This window comes from Pelmatolapia mariae, unplaced genomic scaffold (genome assembly GCF_036321145.2).
Source record: "Pelmatolapia mariae isolate MD_Pm_ZW unplaced genomic scaffold, Pm_UMD_F_2 NODE_ptg000267l+_length_36248_cov_1, whole genome shotgun sequence".
NCBI classification, from domain to species: Eukaryota; Metazoa; Chordata; class Actinopteri; order Cichliformes; family Cichlidae; genus Pelmatolapia; species Pelmatolapia mariae.
Window position 1 is genome coordinate 1 of NW_027051957.1, and position 26459 is coordinate 26459.

At 41.9% G+C, this 26459-nt stretch overlaps 1 protein-coding gene across 1 annotated transcript; it reads right to left on the minus strand.

The window, feature by feature from the left end:
- Window positions 1–4769: 4769 nt before the first annotated feature.
- On the minus strand, window positions 4770–22298 carry LOC134622894 (protein NLRC3-like). The gene is made up of 8 exons (XM_063468201.1): window positions 22284–22298; window positions 20841–20901; window positions 20655–20756; window positions 16792–16932; window positions 14281–14405; window positions 12391–14182; window positions 5444–5617; window positions 4770–4794 (listed from the first exon to the last, which is right to left on the minus strand). Exons 2-8 carry the CDS (start codon window positions 20867–20869, stop codon window positions 4785–4787), a joined length of 2373 nt encoding a protein of 790 aa, XP_063324271.1. The 5' UTR covers window positions 20870–20901; window positions 22284–22298; the 3' UTR covers window positions 4770–4784.
- Between the last annotated feature and the right edge of the window lie 4161 nt (window positions 22299–26459).

The following is a 26459-nucleotide window of genomic DNA, read 5'->3' on the forward strand; positions in this document are numbered from 1 at the left end:
GCTAATCTGGAGGCCGTAGCAGCAGCTCACAGTCACAGTGGATTTCCACTCATGAAAAAGCTCTGGCTGCTTCATTTCTCATCTCATATCAGAGACTTTAAAGCTTCATTGAAGCTGTACTGTGATGCTTCCTCTCCATATTCAGCCCAATGTGCTCTGTATTGTTTCATGCAGGTTATGTGAGCAGGAATGAGCAGTTCATTTCAATATAAAAGGTTAGAACTGTAAAGAAAACAAACAGCTCATGAACTGAAACAGAACTGATTTCATTTTTTTAGCTGGATCATTTTAGTTGTTCCTTTTTATACTTATAATTATATTTACAATAAGTCTTAACATTCCTCTTTTCCCTGCCAGGCACCACCACAGTTCACTTCAATAAAACTTTACTTCAGATTTGTTTTCATGTTTTGAGCCGTTTCCCCCGTTGGTTAAGTCCAGTGTTTCATGACAATCCTGTTATTGAGGACCAGTAGGTGGGCTCACCTCTGAACACTTAGTCTGAGGACTCAGTGAAGAGTTTTAGGATAGAGCCAAAGTTTTGGCACTGCGATAACAACTTTGATGTTCCAGTTACACTCGTTCTGATAACATCCTGAAAATAAACTCTCCTAGTAGCAGCTATCAAAACCACAACAAGCCAATGATACCATTTTATTTCAGTGTTAGACTTCAGTAGAGATCATTCAAATAGCTGGAGCTGTTGTAGCACCGACCAATGTAGCTAGTATTCAAAAAGGATCAAATTTGTAATCCCGGCCCCGCCCAAAGTACTGCAGTACTGTGGGCTGGGCCGGGGATTTCTAATTTAGTGACTTGCCATGGAAAAACAGTTCAGACATCACAAAATGTTAGTTATTTAAATTAATACCAGTCTCTGCACTTAGTAGAATGACACCTTTCAGCATCTAATGATATTAAGAATATGTTTTCTGTATCAGTATTAGTGATGAAACAATGAGGAGACTGATGAAGGAACAATGAGGGGAAACTGTAACAGCAGCAACAGAAACCAGGAGACAAAGCTGAGGTCTGGGTTCCTCTTTGCTACACACAGCCTCCTGCTCCTGGACTTTAGTAAAAACACAAATATCTCCAAGTACACTTACTTCAGAAACTCTATTAAACTCATAGCAGCAAAGGGTTCTTGCTGATCTGAGCTGGCTTGGCCCTGGCTTACTGAAGACTAAAGAAAGCGGAATCAGCTGTTCAAAACCCCACAAGGCTGCCCGCTGTGACTGAAACAATGGGACGGGTTGTAACTTCTCCAAAATTGGCTCATTGAACGCAGCACGGATAAGATCTTGAAGAAGCTCATGGCGGTCGTGAGTTCTCAGACTTGATAACCTCTCGGGGAAGCTCGTGGCTCTCCAACGGGAGACTGAGAGACGAGTGACGGACTGTTAGATCAGCTGTGAAATTGACATGCTGTTGTTGGCACCAAAGAAAACCACCATCACTTCATGCGGCTAACATACCGGCGCCAGCTGTGGTCTCAAGGCTGGAGCTGAACATAACAAATCTCACCCTGATAACAGACGATGTTTAGACTGTTCCTTCCCATCCCAACCAAGGACACCTGGAAGACTGTTTACTTCACCTGGCAGAGCGAGCTGCTGACCGGCCAGCTACCTAGCCTGACCTGTCCCCCCAATGTGATGTTTGTGTATTGTATGTACGGTTGGCAAGGTCAGTATCCTAATTGCCCCTTGAAAATAAATAGTGTTCTGAATCTGAAAAGATTACAGAAGACGACTCTGTTCAGTAAATATTACGCTCATGCTGTCAAGAAATACCAAAGGTAGGTAAAACTCTGGTTGTTGCAGCCATCCAGTATGACATGCTTTGTACTGTTCTGGTGCAGTTTGTGACACCTGGTGGATGAGTTGTGAAAGATGATGAAACAAAAACTTCACTCAATGTTTTTCTTCTAAACTGGATGGAAGTTTGAGAGTTTTTCACACTCTGTCCCAACTACAAATTGGGGGGAACACAGCAAATACATAAACTTTACCCACTTGGATCATTATCATTCAAGATTGTGCAAAGATTCTCTACTCAGAGAATACTGGTGACTTTAGACGAGAGATGATTTGGAAGATGATGAAGGGGAAGATGATGAAGGGGAAGAGTTTTCACAACTTGAGGCCTTTTGTCTTCACTGTATAGGACAGAGAAGACAGGAAAGGAGGGAGAAGTGGAGATATAGACACACAGGAAATGGTTTTGGGGAGACTCAAACTAGGCCCTGGAGTCACGACTCTAACCTTCAGTGCATGCTGCTCAGGATAATTTTGTTACTTTGAAAGACGAAATCAGAATGCCTTGAAATTGATATGGTATCACTGCGGGGTTGTATACTCTTGATCTACAGGGTGGGCCATTTATATGGATACACCGTAATAACATGGGAATGGTTGGTGATATTAAAGTCCTGTTTGTGGCACATTAGTATATGTGAGGGGGCAAACTCCTCCAGATGGGTGGTGACCATGGTGGCCATTTAGAAGTCGGCCATCTTGGATACAACTTTTGTTTTTCCAATAGGAAGAGGGTCATGTGACACATCAAACTTATTGGTAATGTCTGCAGAAGACACATGGTTCTTGTTATTACAGTTCCCAAACATTTTTAGAAGATAAACAAGGAATTGTTTGCATTGTGCGTGTTGCTAAGTTTATTTTTTCTTGGCATCTTCTTGTGACCTTTGTCATTTTGTGTGATTGCTCTTGCTGAGCCTACATACTAGGAGAGAGGGTGAGACTAGTTTTCTTTCTCTAGAGCAGGGGTCTCAAACTCAAATGAGCCGCAGGCCACTTCTGGCACCGTCATCTCATTGGAGGCCACTTTAGTGTCCAAGTAGTACAAACACGAAAACCCCCACTAATATTTCCTAAAATGTGGTGTTTTGTTTGTTTACTTTAATTCCAAATATTGTGTAAGAAGACTGCTTCTCTCTCAGCTCAACCAATTGCTGTTGCTGTGCAACCATTCACTCCACCATCAGGCACCTGCAGCTCAGTTAGCCGCTCAGGCACCTGCTCAACTTCCTCAACAAATATCACTACAGTCTCTGTCTCTAGTACCGTCACCTGTCACCTGGTCTATCGCTAACATGGCCAGCTGCCCACCCTTTAGCCGTGGTTTAGCCAGCTGCCCTGCTAGTTACTCAGCCTACAGCCCAGCCCCCTCGATCCTCTGCTCGATGTTCAGAGGAGCTCAGTCTGTTAAGTGAGGACTGTTTACCTGGGCTGGAACAGACTGACTGCACCGTTGAAAAGAGAGGTAAAAAAAAAACCCTCAAGTGGTGTGGAAACATTATGGGTTCGCGGAGTCAGACGTGGATCAAGTAGACATAGTGTGTAAACTTTGGTGTCGTAGCTGCACCACAGAGCGACATGGCAAAGTTCACTAAACATAGATGTTTACATTTTATTTTTTATATTGCAAACATTTGCACTGTTATCAGTATTTGCACACTATTTATACTATTTTTGACAATCTTTGAAGCCATTATTCAATACATTGTTATTGTTAAATAAATATCATCAAATAATCGAGATCTCAATTTCAGTGAAAATAATCGTGATTATCATTTTTGCCATAATCGAGCAGCCCTATATGTGACATATTGAAATCGCATTTTAATTTGCGCTTGTTTTTTGCTTTCACTTTGCAATCAGGCGAACTGTGTATAGAGAGCGACAGTACTGATTGGTGAGTGATGATAATTTGCGCACCAATTCCTCTGACATCGTCTTATCAATCGTTAGTTTACTATGCAAACATGACAAGTGAAATCTCCCTTCTTATCTGGTGCGTGTCTTTTATTTTGACAGCGAATGCGCACATGCGGACCACTTATGTGCACCCGTGTAAATAACATAATGTTCTGCCGGGTGTGTTGTTGATTTTCCCTCGATTTCTGAGTCGACAAGCGCCGTTGTTACTGGGACCAGTAATTTTAAGAAAGGCCCCCATTAGAACCCATGAGAAATGCAAGAAATGGATTATTGCTCAGTCTGCAAATAACATACTAAAAATAAACCTGAAAAATCTGTTTAGAACAGCCTACTATGTTGCAAAGAGTGAACTACCACTGGCAAAATTTAGCAGTCTTTGCAAACTTCAAAAAAGCAAATGGCCTAGATCTTGGTTCCACCTGTCTCTTACCTGTGATTTCAGTGGAAATTTCAAATTCAGGATCTGACACAGACTGATTCATGTTGTACAGTTCTTACAGTTCATAGAAATTTCTGTTCAATTACAACCAAGTATTTGAGTTGATGATTGTAATTTTTATACAATATTGTAATTTGTGTTTCAACAATTTTTTGATTAATGTTTTGTTTCCGTTACAATATAATATTGTAACGGAAACAAAACAGGAAACAACACATAAAAAAAATTGCTCCCTTTTTTATTCGGGCTACTTAAATTTATTTTGGGCTACCAAAAACTGAAGAGTCCCTGCCCGAAGGGCTACCAGGGATTTTGAAATTTTGCGAGCCCTGAGTTAGCAACATCCCCCAAAACCCGAAGAGGAGAGTCCTGGCCCCTAGCCCTGGCAGTGTAGCAGAAATGATGACGGATGATGATGCAGCAGCAGCCGTTCTTCTCTGCGTGAGTAGCTTAATGTTGTTCGTGTGTAATTTACGTTGAGTAGGCTAACCACATTATTACATTAATGCACGTAAGGTGAACTAGCAAACACCGTCGTAGTTACATGCGGCTTCTGTCTTCTTGTTTGACGGCAGATACTCCCTTCACCCTGGCCAAAAAGGCTAAAATGACCTAAGAAAAAGTGGAAAACAGTTAAACGTGAGAGGTTTTTGGACCAAGTTTGTGCTTTTTCCATTGTTTAAGCACTGCTTCCAGCCAAGAATGACACCATATATGCCCTATAGCTGAAGAAAAGGCTAACATTGTTATCTTTTTACAAAAAAACAGCTGAACATGAGAGGTTTTTGGACCAATTTTGTGTTCTCCATTCTTTAAGCACCGGTTTGAGCACCGTTTAAGCACCAGCACCGTTTCAAAAGTACCGGTTTGGCACCGGTATCGGATAAAACCTAAACGATACCCATCCCTGCATCCCTCACACACTCTACAGCCTCAATAGTACTGACTTCATCTTCCACTGACTGATGGAGCAGAACATGAACCTGTGGAGGCTGAAACACTGTCCTGTCAAACATCTCCCCGTCACCACTCCACTTCTGTCAGCCTTTAAATGAACCCTGCTCAAGTCTGTCATTTCTGTTTGGAGCCAAAAGGAAAAACTGTTGTTCAGTCGTTTGGAAAGACAACATTACTAAAAGCACTCAAACTTCTTCACATTTGTCTTTAGACACATCCTGGACATATAGGAACTAAAGAAAGTTTCAAACATCAAAGATCTGAAATACAGAAAAACAACAACAGCTGCAGTCAGTGAACTCACCTCAGAGTCTCCAGTCGACAGTTTGGACTCTCCAGTCCAGCACACAGAAGCTTCTCTGCTGAATCCTGCAGGTTGTTCTCACTCATGTCCAGCTCTGTCAGATGGGAGGGGTTGGACTTCAGAGCTGAGGCCACAACTTCACAGTGAGTCTCTGAGAGTCCACACTGAGTCAGTCTGTGATTATAGAAAATATAAAATGTGTTATTATAAAAGCAGAAAATCTGCATTATAAACAGACTGAATGTATATGAAGACAAAACAGAGTGAGGTCATAATCTGATGAATCTGCTCTTCACATCTGTGCTTCAGCTCCTCTTACTGTGTTTGACATGACACAACGATTGAGTCTCTCTCAGACCTGCAGACTTTTAATGAGAATCTTTGTTTGGCTTTAATCTGCAGATGAAGGAGGAAGATGGTGTCACATTTAGGCTTCCATAATGTCCACAGTCTGTCACTGAGATCTGATCCAGAGTCAGAGTGAAGACACACATTTGGACTGTTTCCTGTTTTGACTCCAGAACATTTTGAATGAGTTCAGCTCAGTGAAGAGTTCCAGCTGGAGAGATGATCTCTGTTTGCTACCTGCTGTCAGGTACGACTGTTCACGTCCACACGCAGGAAAAACCTGCTGACTGTTACCAAACGGAGCAGAAATCTCATCACTGGACAATAATGATGAATGAACTCAGAGCTGCTGATATCAGATCTGATTTCAGGGGAACTAAACACAGAAATGATTGGCTCATTTTAGCTTTCTGAGCCATTATCTGCTGGTGTGTCGCTAGTTGGCAGAAAAAGATTTGTATTCCTGTTCAGGGCTTCAGTGTTTATGAGTCCAGATCAGGGGTGGGCAATCTCAGTCCACGAGGGCCGGTGTCCCTGCAGGTTTTAGATGTGTCCTCGAACCAACACAGCTGATTTAAATGGCTAAATTAGCTCCTCAACATGTCCTGAAGCTCTCCAGAGGCCTGGTAACGAACTAATCATGTGATTCAGGTGTGTTGACCCAAGGTGAGATCTAAAACCTCCGGGGACACCGGCCCTCGTGGACTGAGATTGCCCACCCCTGGTCCAGATCCAGGTGACAGCAAGTCAAAATGATGTTACCTGTCTGTGTCCAGCAGCAGCCTGTATTCACTTTGAATATTGTTCTAACCTGACATGGATCAGTTTGTCTTTGATTGGTTTGTAAATGTCACTGTTTCCATTGGACCTGAGTGACGGTACAAAGACAGAGAGGGAGAGAAAGGAGAGAGAGGATGGAGACAGCAAAGAGAGAGCAAACACAAACAGGTGAGAGTGGACAGGTGACCAAGGTCAGCAACCAATCAGAGAGCTTCTGTTTGAGCCACAGTTATGGGCAGAAATCTGTGCCATCAGAAACTGAATTTGAATAAGTTAAATTTGAATTTGAATTGCTCAGATTGAATCTGAATTGTAACTTGAATAAATACTTTTGAAAACTGAATTTGAATTAGTCTAATTTGAAATTGAATTTATGGTTTGAAAATGAATTCATTTGCTTTGAAACTGCATTTTATCCTTTAAAAAATCAGCTCTCGAATAATTTCAGTTTCACTCTCACCATTCAATTTCAGTTCGAAAATTCAGTTTTTTGGAACTTACATCCGGTTCCGGTTCAAGCGCAGATTAATAGAACTACGTTTTGCTAGCGGACCGAAAGTGTTACTGACGGGAATCTACAGCGTCTTCAGCTGAATTAAGACTTCAGAAGTCATTCGTCATGTCGAACGACCAGCGGATAAACTCTCAGGTTGGTAATAAGTGTATTACATGTATAAGAACAAGCGTCATGTTAACAATTGATAGCCGTACAGTAACCTTTATGCTTATTGTAGCTGCTAGCTAAAAATGCTAATTTAGCCTAGTTTGCCCTGAATTCAGCTTTGACAAATATGATCGACTGTTTCTAGTAGAAATCCAAAGTTGTCATCTTGTACCCTCTCAGAGCCCTGTATGCTTGCAGAGACCCCTACAGTAGGGAAACATGCAAAACGCTGTCCAAACCTTTCTATTTGAGCTTTATTTATGTCTTACACAGCATCCCAACTCTTTAGCTAACTTAATAAGTTTAGCTAAAGTGAATAGTTAGTCTAATTCATTAGTGCAGCATTACTGGATCACCTCCGTTTGAAGTGATATAATATGATATACAACTATCACTGTGTTTAACTACCATAATAATTCTTAGGGTACTGAGTGCATGCTTAATTAGTTGTTTTTTTTAAACATACTGCTCCATTGCTATGTTTGACAGGCTGAAGTTGTCGGGTCACCTCCTAAATCGACCATCTTTTACAGGTGTTTTTGTGCCAGAAATGGAGTGTCCACTGAAGACTGAAGATACTGAATCTCTACGCCTTGCCATTGATCCCTCTTGTGCCTTCATCTAGACAAGAGACATCAACTTAACCACTCTCACATGCTCTGTACCTACATCACCTTCCCTGACAGTCGTAGCTTGGCTCGTCTGAGGGTGAAATTATAAGAATGTGTTATTTTGCAAAGTGTTCTCTAGGGTTCCTAAATAAAATATGGCATTGAGGTCATTTCTTTTGAATTAATCCCTTCTTTTGAAATATAAGAACCTCTCCTGGTTTTAATGGCACTTTGGATTTCCTTACTTTCTGTTCCACTCCCAACCCCAAACAGGTGCTGACACAGTAACATGGAAGAGGGAAAGAAGCTGGAAAGGACTACTATAAATAAACCTAATGCCTAACAATGAAAAATGTAAAATAAGAACGATAATAACAATAAAGATAAAAGATGAAGTAACAAGTTTTTAGTTTTTTGTTTATTCCAAATGATCATCCAGATGTCTGTGACATGTGATGACAAACACCATAATGGAAGGCCTTTGTCATCACATGCTTAAACTCATATATTTTTGCATATCCTGAACAGGCAGTCAGACATGCTGTAACTGTGGGGTAGAAAACTGCATGAACACCATACGGCAGGGGTCTCAAACTCCAGTCCTCGAGGGCCGCTGTCCTGCAACTTTTCCATGTGTCCCTGTTGCAACACACCTAGTAGGTCATTAGCAAGAGTATAGAACTTGAATGCATGCTGAGTTGGCAATTCAGCCATTTGATTCATGTTACAGCAGCTCATGAGTGAATGAACATGGTGCAATAAAAGTATTTTAGAAGTATATGTTTCCAAATACATATATTTACTTAAATTTACTTGAGTAGGTAGGGGTTAGGGGTTGCCACCTCAGCATGCGGTCAAGTTCTATACTCTTGCTAATGACCTACTAATTGTATTCAGGTGTGTTGCACCAGGGACACATGGAAAAGTTGCATGACACCGGCCCTCGAGGACTGGAGTTTGAGACCCCTGTCATATGGAATATAACAGGTGTGGTTGAACTGCATGAAGACTCTGAAGTTTCTCTTCACTTCTGGCAGGACAGGAATGTGGCCTTGTCCTGTGAGCCACCGTAAGGATGTACTTGGAGTGGAACTGGACTGTCACCGGCCTCAGGCTCTTCACCTTTTCAAAGACAAAGCAGTCATTTAGATAAAATATTAGATATTGTTTACCTGTAAATGCACAAAGAGAATTTAGAAATGTAATTATTGTCAAGAGTGAACAAGCACTGATAGTGTAATCTACAGCTGTGGCCAAACGTTTAGAGAATGAGAAGTGTTGTTTATTTACAAAAGTTTGCTGTTTCAGTGATAGTTGTATATCATATTATATCACTTCAAACAGAGGTGATCCAGTAATGCTGCACTAATGAATTAGACTAACTATTCACTTTAGCTAAACTTATTAAGTTAGCTAAAGAGTTGGGATGCTATGTAAGACATAAATAAAGCTCAAATACAAAGGTTTGGACAGCGTTTTGCATGTTTCCCTACTGTAGGGGTCTCTGCAAGCATACAGGGCTCTGACAGGGTACAAGATGACAACTTCGGAATTCTGTTAGAAACAGTCGATCATATTTGTCAAAGCTGAATTCAGGGCAAACTAGGCTAAATTAGCGTTTTTAGCTAGCAGCTACAATAAGCATAAAGGTTACTGTACGGCTATCAATTGTTAACATGACGCTTGTTCTTATACATGTAATACACTTATTACCAACCTGAGAGTTTATCCGCTGGTCATTCGACATGACGAATGACTTCTGAAGTCTTAATTCAGCTCAAGACGCTGTAGATTCCCGTCAGTAACACTTTCGGTCCGCTAGTAAAACGTAGTTCTATTAATCTGCGCTTGACCCGGAACCGGATGTAAGTTCCAAAAAACTGAATTTTGGAACTGAAACTGAATGGTGAGAGTGAAACTGAAATTATTGGAGAGCTGAATTTTTAAAGGATAAAATGCAGTTTCAAAGCAAATGAATTCATTTTCAATATATAAAATTCAATTTCAATTTAGTGATGATCATTTTCAAACCATAAATTCAATTTCAAATTAGACTAATTCAAATTCAGTTTTCAAAAGCATTTATTCAAGTTACAATTCAGATTCAAATTTAACTTATTCAAATTCAGTTTCTGATGGCACAGATTTCTGCCCATACACAGTCACTGATGATGACTGCACATAACCAAGCAGTGTGTTACTCTGATATCAAATATGGATCCTGCTCTTATAATAATGACCATCAGATGATATTATTGTGTTATTTTGTAGCTGAATACGATGTTTGTGTGATTATCAGTGAAAGAAGCAGTGAGGAGGATGGAGAGAGAGAGAGGACAGAGGGTGAAGTTAGAAACACTAAAAGGATTTTTCATGGATTTCATGGATGATTTGAGTGATTTCCTGCAGGACACTTAAACATGTCAGTGGACGTCCTAAAGAACATATTCACTGATATGAAATGTGTCATTGAACAGCATTAATATCAGTGGAAACATGGTGGAAACAGCTGTGACTGCATGGATGTGACACACTTCAAATCTGTTCTCCACTCTTGGATTTGGGATCCATGGAGCTGCTGCTGAGTCTGTACAATAAAGGATGGTGTGGAAGGTTGCAGCGTACGGACACAAACACTTTGTGCTTACAACCTAAACCTCCCACCGTCTATAAAGCACTGATGACATCATGGCGTTTGGCTCCCAGGACGTTAGCTCGGGGATGTAAACAGCAGCAGAAACACAGCAGTGAATTCCATCAGCAGAAAACAGGGACGACATTTCAGCAGCAACAACTAAACACTGAACAATCAGCTCTGTGATTAATGAGGACATGAAGTCAGACATTAGGAGCAGCAGCAGGAATGAGAGTGAATCCATGAGCTGCTGTGACATCAGCTCACATATCTGACACATGTTCAGTCCAGATGTCAGCAGTGTGGGCAGTAAGAGAGCACAGCTGGTTCACCTCTGAGCCTCACTCTGACCCACAGCTCTGTCACTCATCAGTATGTAGTGAAGTAGATTCTGGGGTTAGGATGTAACATGATGTTCCTAAACGCACCACTGACATCCACACCTTCCAGCCGACAATTACCTGGCTATAAGAAACAGCTGCGCTTCACTACTGAGAGAAGGCATTTGGCAGTTGTGGCAATCCAAGGTGGCTGCGAGCATTAGGCAGTCGAACACTGCATATCTCTTAAGAAAAGCTACTTAGAATTGCCCCTTAGAGAGTGGTAAGTGTGATCTTTGTATTTATCATACTGTGGCATAGTAGGGTGGACTCTGACTATTGTTCCCCTCTCTTGTTGCAGGTGTGCATTAGACTGCTGCTGTCTTGTCAGATGCCGTTTTGTTTGTTATGCACTACTTTTATAATGTATAGTGATTTGGGATGTGTTGGTTTTATGTTGATCTTTTATTGATTGTTTAACGTTTTATCTTTTCTGTTATTGTTTTAGTGGAGGTGCGGCCGCTTGTTCAGAGGCTAGGCACATGAGGTGGAATCCCCTCCCCGATGCATGCGAGTGTACACACCGGGCATAGGCAGATTGCACCCTTTAGAGTTTAGTGTGAGTGAGGTTTGCTGTGAAATCACACGGGTGAGTAATTGGTGGCACCCTTGGGCACTCCTCCCTGTAGGTTGCCTCCTCAAGTGGCCGGTCTCCACCATTTTGTTTAGTTGCTTCTTTTTAATATATTGTGCTTGTTTTAGGGTAGCATTGTGACAGGGAGTATGTTGTTTTAATTATCGTTTGGTAATAAAGGGTTTTAATTTATTATTTTACTCTCTCACCCCTGCTACCCTAGGTGCCTTTTAATCTTATAGTTATGTTTTAGTAGTTTCTCTTAATAAACTTTGGAATTATAAACTTCCTTTGTCTCCCCTCTGCCTTTAAATAACGAGTCTGTGGGCTTTGGTAGCCAGTGCAGTCCTCTCATTGGCTAGAGAAATCTTTCCTGGGGTTGTGGCGCTCTCCCCCAGGTGGCGTTGTCACTACTTTAGTAACCGTCCCCGGTTATCTCTCATTTTCGCGACACCACAAGTACATCACACTTTAATCACACTAAACCAGAGTCTTCCTCAGCACCTTCATCCTCCTTCACCATGTTTATGCCACTAAACTCTGTGTCTGTAGTTCTGTCTGTAGTCAGAGGAGAAGCTCAGACGGTGACTGCTCTGGATATTTGTCCCTGTTTGTAACATCAGAGTTCACTTCACTACAAAGAAGCTCTTCATAGATTCTTATTTCTGTCTCTCTAACAGCAGCGTCTGAATGACCAACAACAGCAGCAGAAGATTTTAAAATACTGCCCCCTAATGACACAACACAGGTACTACATGTAGATGTGAGTCTACAACACACAGCGTGCGACTACCAATGCAGGATCTAAGTGCACACACACATTTACTGATCAACACAAAATATCATTTTATCTGAGAAACTCAAACTAATGAGTCGTTTAGTACTGTGTATATCTGAAGAGCTAAACTACTGATCTACACTAATTAATGATGTTAATGATCACATCTGGACTCACTGAGCCTTTCTGCAGTTCCTCACAGCTGGAATCAGTCTCAGTCGTCCCCGCTCTGATGTGTTGTACTTCTGCAGGTCCAACTCATCCAGAACCTCCTCTGACATCTGCAGCATGAAGGCCAGAGCTGAGCAGTGGATCTCAGAGAGTTCCTCCTCTGATCTGTTCTCTGACTTCAGGAACGTTTGGATCTCCTGAAATAATGAGAGGTCGTTCATCTCCATCAGACAGTGGAAGATGTTGATGCTTCTGTCAGGAGAGATTTCATCACTGTTCATCTTCTTCAGGTTGTTGATGACTCTATGGATGGTTCCTGGACTGATCTCTGTCTGACCCAGCAGACCTCCTAAGAGTCTCTGGTTGGACTCCAGACAGAGGCCATGAAGGAAGCGAACAAACAGGTCCAGGTGGCCATTTTTACTCTGGAAGGATTTAGACATGGCTCTGCTCAGGAAATCGTGCAGAAATGAATTCCAATAAGTTTGTTCCAGGAAGTCCTCCAGCACCTCTGTCTTCCTGTTGGTGAAACAGTGGAACATGTAGACTGCAGCCAGAAACTCCTGAATGCTCAGATGAACAAAGCAGTAGACTGGTTTCTGGAAGATCACACACTCTCTTTTGAAGATCTCTGTACAAACTCCTGAGTACACCGAGGCCTCTGTCACATCCAGACCACACTGCTCCAGGTCTTCTTGGTAGAACATGATGTTTCCTTTCCCCAGATGTTCAAACGCCAGCCTCCCCAGCTTCAGAAGAACTTCCCTGTCAGCCTCCGTCAGCTCCTGTGGACTCGTCTCATGTCCCTCATGGTACTTGTTCTTCTTCCTCTTTGTCTGAACCAGCAGGAAGTGTGAGTACATGTCAGTCAGGGTCTTGGGCAGCTCTCCTCTCTGCTCTGTAGTCAACATGTGCTCCAGAACTGTAGCAGTGATCCAGCAGAAGACTGGGATTCTACACATGATGTGGAGGCTCCTGGATGTCTTCATGTGGGAGATGATTCTGCTGGACAGCTCTTCATCACTGAATCTCCTCCTGAAGTACTCCTCCTTCTGGGCGTCGGTGAAGCCTCGTACTTCTGTTAGCCTGTCAACACATGTAGGAGGGATCTGATTGGCTGCTGCAGGTCGGGAAGTTATCCAGACGAGAGCCGAGGGAAGCAGATTCCCCTGGATGAGGTTTGTCAGCAGCTGGCTGACTGATGACTTCTGTGTGACATCAGACAGCAGCTTCCTGTTGGTGAAATCCAATGAAAGTCTGCTTTCATCCAGGCCGTCAAAGATGAACAAAAGCTGAGAGACAGCCAGCTTCTCTGCTGTGACCTTCTGTAATGTTGGATGGAAAACATGGAGCAGCTCCAGAAGACTGTACTGCTCATCTCTGATCAGGTTCAGCTCCCTGAATGAAAGCAGAACCACCACACTGACATGTTGGTTCTCCAAGCCCTCTGCCCAGTCCAGAGTGAACTTCTGCACTGAGAAGGTTTTTCCAACACCAGCCACGCCGTTGGTCAGAACCACTCTGATGGGTCTCTGTTGGTCAGGGAAGGCTTTAAAGATGTCCTGGCACCTGATTGGAGCGTCATGGAGGGCGTCCATCTTGGAAGCTGTCTCCAGCTGCCTCACCTCATGTTGGGTATGAACCTCTTCACTCTGTCCCTCTGTGATGTAGAGCTCAGTGTAGATCCTGTTGAGGAGGGTTCTACTTCCTGTTTCATCACTTCCTTCAGTCACACGTTCACATCTCCTCCTCAGACTGATCTTATGTTCATCTAAAACCTCCTGCAGACCAACATCTGCTGAAAGAAAGAGAAAGAAAACTCTTCAATGTCTGAACAACAACAAGAAGTCCAGTTTTCAGAAATGAGTCCATCAGCAGACAGATGTTCAGTCTTACTTTGTACACAGCTGCTCTGACTGGCTGTCTGCAGTCCAGCTCTGCTTCTGGATCTTTCTCCACACTGGGGACAGGAGGAGTCTCCTGATGAAGCAGACTGGTCCCAGTATAAGCAGATGCACTGTCTGCAGAACCAGAAACATATCAGAGGTGAGCAGGTTCTTCTGCAGCATAAAGCAGCTAAAACATGAATGAATGTAAAAAGTGTCCCAGCTGCAGGATCAAACACAAGTCCAAACAAATTTGTCTTTGCTGCTTCTATTTAACACAACATGTAATCCTTGTCCCAGTATTAGTTATGCAGCGTTTAACATTAGCATTGTTAGCATGTCTGCAACAGAAACATGGTCAGAAACTGTTGAGAGGGGCCGACACAGGAGAAGTTATTACAATCAACCCACCGCTGACTCTGTCAGAGTCAGGGGGTCATGCAGTGGGCCAACCCACTCCCACTCAGTCTGAGGGGAACCCACACTGCACACTGGTCCTAGTGTCAAATCAAACAACAATTACAAAGGAGGAGAGGTAGGAAAGACTGAGGAAAGGAAGCAATCAAAGGGAACACTAACAGATCAGCTTCTGTAGCGTCTCTGGGTTCACCTGGTGACTCTATGGCCACACTGGCTCAAGTAGCTCCTCTTTATATATTTATTCATTTATTATTCATGTGATTCTCTTGTTCTTTTCCCCCCAAGCTCATTTTGATCAGGACAAGTTTTCCTCTGAGTAAAACTAATGAGACTGTTCTCTGCTGTGAGATGAAGGCTCCAGGACGTCTACATAGGGTTTAAATATTTCACAATACTTCCTAAGTTCAGTCTCAGGAGTGAAGCTTCACCACAATCACGTTCACAGCTCTGCTCTCTGCTGATCAAACTACAACTCTTAGATTAGAACTACAGACTTTAAATGCTATGTTAGGGAACTTATTGTCACAGGACAACAAGATGAGTCGTATCCAGGAAGAAAAAGAAAACCTGTTTCAGGTGATCATTCATTGCAGTACGATCCATCTATAAGATCAAAGAAATATGGGAAACATTGCTGACAGAATCTGCTGTGACGACTTTGTACAGCAGCTCTAAACATTTCTGTACCTGCTGATCATTCAGGTCAGTTTGAAGCTTCTAAAACATTTTCTTACTTTTCTTTGACGTTCTTTGGAACAACGACTTGTTTGCTTTGTGTCTATCTTACTTTCTCCTGACACTTACTTCATATACACAATATCCTCATGAGAACCAGCCTATTTATGTCCTCTGAAAAGGACATTAATTTTCGGTCTATATCTTTTGAGTTATTCAAGCTACCCTACTAACTCCTGCTGTGCTAGATAGAGGACATCCTGGGCTTTCCATTGATATCTAATGTTTGTTGGCCTCTTTTAGCTCCAAATAGGCAGGAAACCACAAGAAATGCTCAATTTTTGCCTCGGTTTGAAGGAGGATACTGCCAACAGAATTCACTCACCATCCAAAACACTGAACTCAGGTGTTCCTGTCTCTTCCGTGACCGTATATGTACCAAATCAGCACCTGTGCATGCAGACTGCTTCTACAAATATCTGTGAAAGAATGGCTCTCAGGAGCTCAGTGAAGTCCAGCGTGGTGGAAATCACAGAGTGGGGTCAGTGGATGGTGAAGTGCAGAGTTTAATTTGGCCTTCAGATGAGCTCAAGAACAGAGTATCATTAAAGAGGTTTCCATGGCGACCAGATGCATCCAAGCCTTACATCACAAAGCACACGGGAAGTGGAGACGTGTTCTCCAGAGTGACCAATCACACTTCTCCATCTGACAATCTGACTGAGGACTACAGGTTTGGTGGTTGCCAGGGCAACAGTACTTGTATGACTGCACTGTGCCAAAAATAAAGTCGTCATCAACACTTGTAGAACAGTTTAAGCTGTTATATGTTGAACTCATAAACTGACATCATATCAAATGCTGTGGATTCAGAATATGATGTCACTCAGGTTTACATGTGTGTAAAGGCAGACGAGTCAGTACTTTTAGTAACATTATAATAATAATTATTATTATTATTATAATATTCTCCATTGAAATCTGCATCGTCCACTCCAAAGGTCACAATCTGAAGGAAACATCTGGTTTTGTTCCCTGTGATTAACTCTGAGCATCAGTATGGTGGGATTTATCCACTACATCCACACCACTGTGGTCCAGTGTTGTCCTGATGGAGTAACAGCAGCCAGTATGATCCAGGCTTTAGCTGCTGGGTCTCTGTGTGACTCTCAGACTGTTTAACAGATCAGACACAAAGAGAATCAGAGCAGCTCTTTAAAGACAAACATGAACCCACTCAGGTCACACTTTCCCCACAGATATGAGCATCACTGTCCTCAAACAGCAAATGACCAAGTCTAACATTTGGATCTTTTCTCTTTCATTGTTTTCTTTTTAATGAATCTTTGTAACAATCTGAGGATGTTTCAGGTCAGATTTATCCAGGAAACACAAACATGTAAAGGAGTCATCACAGCTCTCTGACCTCGTTGGTCCAGGTTCACCACTGAAGAGTGGAGGTAGATCTTTGGACCGGTCACTCCCCACAGATGAACAGCTGGATCCTGCAGACTCTGCTCTGTCCTCTTCTTCCTCCATCATCATCTTCTTGTGGATTTCAGTCAGTCTGAGAGGTAAACCACAAACACTCAGTGAGTTCACATTAACAGAAGTCACTGAGTTACAGTCGCTGACCTCTGACCTGTCATGTAACCTAGAAACCAGGTCACATGATCCAGATCAGGGATCACAGAAACCTGATCTCACCTGCTGACTCTGACATTTAAGACCTTCCAATAACAAAACACAAAAAGGAGAAACTGACAGAACATTAGGAACAGCTCTGAGTGTGCTACAGTCAGCTCACTGTAAACTCCGACCTCAGGATGAATTAAAGCTCTTTTATGGGCTCTCAGACACTTTAGGATCACATGATGTTCACACATGATATCTGTGACTGTCCTAGTGAACTTCATGTTGATGCAGATCTCAGCTCCACATCAGCTCTGCTGAATAATCTAAAGTTTCTCTGACATCAGGAATCAGACGCTGTCATGAGCACACCTCCATGTTTCTGTTTCTCTGACACACTCAATTCAAACAGTCTGAGGAAACAAGGATGAACTTTAAGCTCCTGCAGGCTCTGACTTTATTCCTGGAGACGCATGAATCACATGGTTAATCCACATTTGGACTGTTTTATCTCCTCAGTTTGAATTGAAGATGTTTAATCCTGAGTGAAACTAACACATCAGCTGACAGCTGTAATCACCAATCAGCTGTCAGAGAGACTCATTCACATGCAGCTCAAACTCTTCTCTGCTGAATTGGAGAACTTTGTTTCTGTGACTATGTGAAACTCTGATCCACAGCAGAAGAGTTCACCTGATGTCCACATGAAGAAGATCCACAGTGAAGCTTCTCAGTGTAGAAACACTTTGGAGACCTGATCATTAGGGCTGTTCGATATAACGATATATATCGGATGACGATAGAAAAACGTCTATCGTTTCATTTTACGCTATCGTTTGTTTCGTGGTGTCGCAAAATAAACTGTTTATGGCAATATTTTTTCATTATTTTGATGGTCACTGTAGTGGCTATATTAATTTCTTAAAGTTCTCTCTTTCTCTTATATTTAATATAACCACACTACAGACGGACAAGCGCTTGTTTTTATGCGTTGTCGTTAGCAACAACGACGGTAAAACCACAGCGTGTCCGCTTGTTTATTTTCCACATAAACCTTTCACAATAAAGCTCAAGATCCTGTTGAGACTTTTCAAAATAAACTGAATCACGTGAAAGATGCAGAGTATTTACAGATGAGAAGCAAAAAAGAGCCGCCAGGTGCTAAAACATAAACCTTAGACTCAAACGTTAGAACAGGCTTTTCCCCGCAGCACGCTGTGTAATAAATACTCACAAAGAAAACGGCGGCCGTTACAACTTATGTCTAAAAATGTATAGTTTCATGCATCTGTTAAAACACTCGACTCCAGGTACACGACGCCCAGCTGGAAACACTTCACGCAAGTCGAGCTGCCCGAGATTCACAGAATTTACAGGAAATGTTACATTTTTGTGATTTATATCGTTATCGGACGATAGATGTCTTATATCGGGATATGAGATTTTGGTCATATCGCACAGCCCTACTGATCATTGTTCCCATGCTGTCCTGACTCAGATCATTTTCTTGTTGCTTAGTTTTATACATTTGTGCACACAGGAAGGGTCTTGAAAGAGAAAATGATCAGAATCTTGAACAGATTTGTGCTGTTTGTGCTCAAAGTAAGAAAGTAAAAGTAACTCGTTTCTACCACCTGTTTTGGTTCAAAGCTCACTGAACTTTGTGCTACAAAGAAAATTTTGTAATGATTGTGAACGACCCTGATGAAGGCCACAAGCTGAAACGCGTTGGTCAATTATTAAAGCTGTTTGATAGGTTCGTAGCTTGAACCCATTCGCTGGAACGTTGAAGGCAATGTAATTACACAGCAAAGCAAGACACAAGTAGGCAACGTTCTTTGTGTTACTCATGCATGAGGAGACCTGCCTGGAGCCAAGTGTCGTTCCACCCACTTGACCTCCGTCAGACTCTCAGCCAGGTTCCCCATAGCACTCCTTTTATTGTGGTTACATGAACATATGACATCTTACATAGGTATACATGTGAACAAAGAATACCCTGTGTGTGTGTGTGTGTGTGTGTGTGTGTGTGTGTGTGTGTGTGTGTGTGTGTCTGTCAGGAGTCAGGCCATGTTTCTTTTTAGCTGAAAAACCTTACACCCAGTTAACCTGCAGTGTTGAAAACGTGTTTCCCGACTATGTTTGCTACCCTACAATCCGTCCTGCTCTGTAGTAAAATCAGTGATATTTGACCGTCCTGTTGCTCCCATTGACATTTATACAGCCTATTTAAAATCTAAAACTTAACATTGTCCGTAGCTGCTGTTGTTACCACTGTCCTGTTTGAAATGTGTGGGGTCAAGATGTGACCCCAGGAAGACTCCCCAAAGCTGGTGCCAGGAGTCTAGCGGTCCATCTAAACAAAAGACTCTTATGCTTAACCAGATACAGAGTAGGTGTCCTCCTATACCATAAAACAATAAGACAAGGCACGGCCTCTCCCATGCTCCCAAGATGTGGGTGTGAAAGCCAGAGTGCTCTGGAATGCACACAACGTGTGTCTGCAGACTACTAAGGATCAAACCTCTATTAATCTACAACTAATTATAAAACTCTAAGCATATATGAGTAGATATTTCTAAGCATAAATGGCAATCAACAATACAAAACCTAACATTGTTCTTCTTTCTTCAAGTGTTGCTGGAGTTCCTGCTTTTTGTAATGATTGTGAATGCACATGTTTGAAATAAAAATGAACTGAACATTAATATAATAAATATCAGTAGATGTGAACACAAACTTTTAATTCTGATTGTTTTCAGCTTGAATCAAACACAGTTAGTCTGCCTCAGTTTTTTGCAGCACGTTTCACAATATGAAGAAACATAATGTCACATGTACAGACCCGATATCTGATTTAAAAACATGTGTGAGATTTACATTTCCAGTTTATCCAACACTAATGAACAGTCTGTACCTTTAAATGTAAGCTCTCTTATCCCTGTCCTTATCTTTCTTCAGCTCTCTTTCTTTTTCTCTGTTAGTTTGTCAGCTGAAGTTTTTGAGCTGATAAAATGCTGCATTTGAAATTACCTGGCAAAATAAATCTCTGTCCCACTTTTAACCCACGGCTTTGGCATACGTCGTCTGTTTTTATCTGACATCTCCTGGTGATAAATGAAGGAACAGAAGCCTTTCATGTGTTTCTATTGAGGCTGAGATGTTTGACGGCTCGTAGTGATGTGAAGTAAGAACGCCCCAAAAATGTGTTACACAGACAGTACCTGTTATGGTCCTGTGACCCAGTGTTTATGTGTTCTCTGGGTTCATTATTATTCTTTGATTTAGTGTTAATCATGGTTCTGTTTCCTCTCCTGTGTACAGTGGTGGGTTTTGATACAGGCGACATCAGGGCGGCATCGTGGTGGGGGCGGAGTCAATGTTGGCATTGGCAAAAAAAGGTTGCTCACACCTGTGCTCCCCCAACATCATGCCAGCACATTTTTGTGATTACATGGGCACCGATCGGATTTCTATCGCTCATTTGTGGGATCCTTTACATGTTTAATTTCCTGGTTGCTAAAGTGGATTTTCAGTTGTTCAGAAACCAAAAGCACGTTTTTAAGAAACAGTTTAAATGGGATTAGAGGGAATTACTTTTTTGCACTCCAGTTTATATCCAACAACATCAAAGAGTTCATCTTACTAACAGCTCACCTCTCTGCAGCAGACACAGGCTGGACTTTAAAATCAATCCAGCGATCATTAGACCGGTCACTCTTACAGGACACAGAGCTGGGTGGAGGTCCAGGTGGGTTCCTGTGAATAATGATGGAGCAGTGATGTGAGTGCTGAGCTGTGACATGGAGAAGAGTCATGGACAGTTAGAGATGGTCATCTCACCTCTGAGCTTTGGTCTCACTGCCACCCATGCTGCTCAATTCAGCTCACACACACTTTCTACCTGCAGAGGAAACACAAATCATTCATGTGCACATCAACTGAGAGCTGCAGAGGTCGTGTCTGATGTGTTGGACTAACATCCATCTGAGACACAGCTTTCATCAGTTCACTACAAAAAGTGTCACAGAGCCGAGTTCAGCCTCCAAATCCTCCATTACTGTAGTCCTACAAAGGTCAAACATGGCTGCAGCTTTATGTCAGTAACAATGTCCAGGATCGAGCTGACTGTTTACAGAGTTCATGCTCTGACTGCTAGCTGCTCTGCTAAGCTAACTCATGTTAATGCTGCTCAGAAAATGGAAATAAAACATTAAAGAGTGAAAAGCTTGGAGTCACAGGATGATGCTGATGTAAGCAATGAGAGCACTGAGTTCTTCATCGCTGTTACAGTTCATTTGTTTTTAAGCCACAGAAATAATCTTAAGGAAAAAAATGAAAATGTTGATAAATCTGTTTGTAAGACAAACGTAGATTAGTTTGTGCTGCATGAAGCTGACAGCGATATTTGTCTCAAAACTACACGTGTGGATGGAGCCAGATGTTTTAGATATTTGTGCACAGGAAGGTTTTTGATTGGTGAAGCTGAACTTAATAAACTGAGTGTAAATGTTTGAGGATCTACTCAGGTGGGGATGTGTGGATTGAAAGCACACTCTTGGTGAGTCCTCAGATGAAACACACAAATCATTGCACACCTGTGTAAATCTGTGGATCATATGGTTTCCAGTCGAGTTACTCTAGAGACACGTTTGTCTGTTAATGAGCTGAGATCTTTTATTGGGACTCTTCATCCAAGAGAAACCCTCCCTGTCACCTGTATCCATGGTTACTGACTGTCACCTGTGTGCACTGAGAGCAGAGAGCAGCTGTGCAGCGCTGACGTCAGTGTGCGCAGCTGCAGGAGGGAGTTTCTCGCTGTTCTCAGTAACGTAATGACTCTGGTGTGTTTCTGTTCCTAATTATTCAGGTTGATTCCAAACCCTCTGTTTCTGATGTGACGTCATCCCAGACACACGATGACAAACAGCTTTACTTTAACTTTACATTTAAGTCCAGATTCCTACAAACACTCAGAGTCTGAAACACAGAGACTAACGGAAACGGTTTTTCCTCTTAAAATCAAAGTGACAGCAGAGCGAGCAGAGAAAGAAACGACAGAGCAAATATTCACAGCATGTTTCCTTTTTTCGGCAGAAACATGTTTCCACGTCACGTACAGCGGCCTCACTCAGAGCTCAGGGCGGGTCAGCCTCTCGGTCCAGCTGTGAGTCCGGTTACCGTGAATCAGAATAACTATCAGAACTATGGAGCGGCAGATTTGTGCTGAACTAAGCTGCTCACAGCTGATGTTAGCCAGGAAACATTACACACTGCTAACGTTACCGTAACACGGAGCTTCACACGGAGACGATCAGCGTCAAAGTTCAGGAGAGAAAAACTTCGGGAAGAGAAAAACCAGGGAGGGGCTTGTGGGACAGAGGGTCCACAATCCCACAGCCACAAACATTCTGACCAATCACAGCACTCCGTTTCACTCTGCTTTTGTTACGTCCCCTCCGCTTTTCCACAGCAGTAAACTGTGGCAGTAACAGAGAGGATGGAGTCAGTGAACGCAGCACATTTTCTGTTGAACGTAGAAAAACACAGAATAGATTAGTTTGAGTGAATAAACAGCACATGTTTGTCTGCACAGACCATAATAATACTGACAGGCGGCTGTTTGTTCAGAGCTGATTTATTTCTGCTCATTTTCCTGTTTGAAACACAAACATGTGTCAACACTTTGATTCAGCTCCACATTCATCCAAACCTCGTCAGAGTTCTCTGCTGACAGTCAGACATTTAACCTGAGAGCAGCATTTTAGCCCATGAATCAAAGCACCCCAAAGATTTCGTACTTTTTTTGACAATATTTGCTGTTTGTGGGATACACTACTAAAAATATAGAAATCATACAGTACGTAATTGAGATGGAACATTTTTACAACAAAAGTATAGATAACCCCTCCCCCCTCCCAAAATGGTTTGTTCCATCTCCGGCTCTCCGGCTCTAGCGCCGCTGCTGCCAGAGCGATAGTGGCTGAGAGGCAGCGGAGCGGAGGTGGAAGTGCCTGGCTTAACCTTCAGTTACTCTTTCTATAGTTAGGTATGTATATATAGTTATATAGTTAGGTATGTATATATAGTTATATAGTTAGGTATGTATATATAGTTATGTAGTTAGGTAGGAGTCAGGCCATGTTTCTTTTTAGCTGAAAAAACCTTACACCCAGGTAACCTGCAGTGTTGGAAACCTATGTTTGCTTCCCTACAATCCGTCCCTGCTCTGTAGTAAAATCAGCGATATTTGACCGTCCTGTTGCTCCCATTGACATTTATACAGCCTATTTAAAATCTAAAACTTAACATTGTCCGTAGCTGCTGTTGTTACCACTGTCCTGTTTGAGATGTAATGAGAGAAGCTGCTTATTTTGTCATATGTGCTGATATTGAACCCAAGGTACTAACTAGCTAACTGACTGGATGCCCATTAACCTTATAACTCCTGTTTTGTGTGTGTGTGTGTGTGTGTGTGTGTGCAGAGAGACAGCCAGGTTCATAATGCAAGGCTTTTAACTAAGACAGGAAAAAGAGAGCACATTACACCAGTGTTATGTTCATTGCACTGGTTTCCAGTACATTTTAGAATTCGTTTTAAAATCTTGGTACTGACTTTTAAAGCTTTGAATTGCGATGCCCCCTGCCTACATTTCTGATATTTTATAACCCCACGCTCACTTCGCAGCCTGAGATCATCTAATCCAAGGCTGTTGTCCCACGAACCCGTTTTAAGACCAGAGGTGATAGATCTTTTAGAGCGGTGGCCCCAGGTTGTGGAATTCACTTCCACCATCATTGCGTTGCCTTGATTGTATTTATTTTTCTTAAAGGCAGCTTAAGACTCATTAATTTAGGTTGGCTTTTAATTAGATTTGTGCTGTATGTTTGATAATTAATGTATTTTATGTATTTCTGTTTTATATTACTGTGAAGCACTTTGTGGTTTGTATCCTGTGAAAAGTGCTGTATAAATAAATTGATTTGAATTGATTTGTTAAGGGATATGAGGACGTTTTTCAAAAAAAACATTCAGGTAAAAGTGTAAGATCAAATGATCCATCAATAAAAGATAATGTTGGATCAGTGTTTCAATATTTATACCTTTTATTAGATGTACATGTGGTTTGGTTATTTGCCTTTTGGTTGAAAGTACACTGAGAGAGGACTTTTTTTTTATTAGTGATCTTAATAGTATTTTTTAATCTAATAGAATACAATCTATTTGTGTATGATTGTCAGTCCAAAGAGGGAGAGAGGAAAGAGGAGAACATGAGGAGAAAGTACAAGGTCAGGAAGAACCAGGTAAGAAAACAGACAGGGGATACTAACAGGCAAAACAGAAACGGTTAAACTGACAAAGAAAAAAACAACTAATTTTACTCATACAATCTGGAAGTTGTGTTCTCCTATATTAAAGCTGCTTTACAGGATCTGCAAAACAAACTGGGTTGTCAGCCCTGGCACTGCATTACCATTTTGAGCTTCAGTCAGAGGAAGTCACGGTTGCCAAAAACCTTTTGAAGCTCAAGAGTGAGGCTGGTGCCATTCCAGATATGTTAACATTGTACAATCTTCTGGATAATCAGATCTTCCCCAAACTGAAAACTGTTATTCAGGTTGCCCTAACAAACCCAGTTAGCAGCTGTAGCTGTGAAAGGTCTTTTAGAGTCTTGAGTCAGCTCCATACCTGGCTGAGAAGGATCATGGGTCAAAGCAGACTCCAGCACCTGGCTGTGATGTCAGTTGAGAAAGAGATGCTTGAGATTTGCAAACCTCAAGGTGAGGCGACATAGGTTATAAGAAAAGCAAAAATCTGCAGAGCCATAGTAGCATCTGCAGTAAAGATCTTTTCATACATTGTACTATAGGCCAAGGTGTCTCCATTTTTCAATTTTTTTAATAATATTTTGTACATTTCAAGGGCTTTCCTATTTTTGGAGTGTATTTTTATGTATCTGTATTATATTATACATACACATTAAAAGTGAATTTCTGTCCAAATGCACTCAGTTTACTTCTTACTCACTATGAGCATCATTCATTATTTTCCCACAGTAATTAAGGTTAGGATATGTATTTTTTTTTATTCCAATCCATTCTTCTTTTGCAGCATTTAAATAACCTTTATCAGATTTGATGGTTTTGTTACAGACTTTTAAAAAAAGTGTTTTGCCTTTCTTTCTCAAATGTGGGGATTAAATTGTGTTAAAATGTACAAAACAGTGATGTCATGTTTTGAGACGAGGACCCAGGCACAGAGAGACTTGTTGAATTTGAGAAATCATATGATTTAAGAAAGAAATTTGCAGACTTGCACAGAGATGGTAAAATTATGATGACTGATAACAGAGACGAAGACAACAGACGATGAGGACAGGGAGGAACAGGGGTTTAAATGCACCCAGGAGAGAGCCAGAGAGAACTTGGGACAACTGGAGACATTTAAGGATGCAGGGACTCACAGAGACGGGGAAGAAGTCTCATTGTGACGTGTAAAGTTTACTTTGCCTGGATGGGCAGCTCTCTGGGTGCTCAGCACCCCCAAAGCTCTGATCCTAGAATCGCCCCTGCCTGAGAGTTTACCTGTACACTAATGATGCATTCAGGGTCCCGCAGCAGACTGTCGGCTCTACGGTACAACGGGGGGTTTATCCTTCAGTCACTGCAAAAGTAAAATATGCTGCCATCAAAGTCCATTGAAAAATCTGTAAATTTAAGAATTAAGTCTAATATCCCAATACTACAATACCATCATGGAATACACATCATAAATCTTAGTTTACACGCATGAATCATGTTGTGCCAGTTTGTTGTGCCATTCAAAAACCATTATGGCTCAATAGAAGCTCTGAGGTCACTCTGTCAGCATGTCAGCACAGAAGCTCACACATGACAGCTTCATCAACATGGAGCTCTGAGTGTTTATTAAAGGATCATTGTGTGAAAGAGGCTCTAACACAGCTGACTGCAGCCTTTAGCTGTGAGCACACAGTGTCTCACATTTGCATTCACTTTACTGTCAAACACAATAACTTTAAACAGCTGCTGTGGTTCCAGAGCTGAGCCCCCAGTGTTCCCCCTGATCAGGTCTAAGATATCTGCCTGCACTGACTGCAGGGCCCAGCTGCAGGATCAGGTTCAGCTATAAATAGACTGCATGTTTTACAGGGACTGTCAGCACTAAAGGAGGCCGAGGACAAACTAAAACAGGACACAAACAAACACACACAGTTTGTTTGTGAAGAAAAAAATCAGTCAGTGAGTTTGATTCCAGCTGATCAATAATCTATAATCATGTGGATTTGTCTTCAAACAGACGAGTGATCCAGAGGTTTGTCCGGAAATAAGACATTAGAATAACATTTAGGTCCAAACATCACAGGAACAGTCAAACTGTTAAAGGAGGGAAACTACGGTGGCCTTGAGAGGCCAAATGGAGTGCAACTTAAGAAAACACCA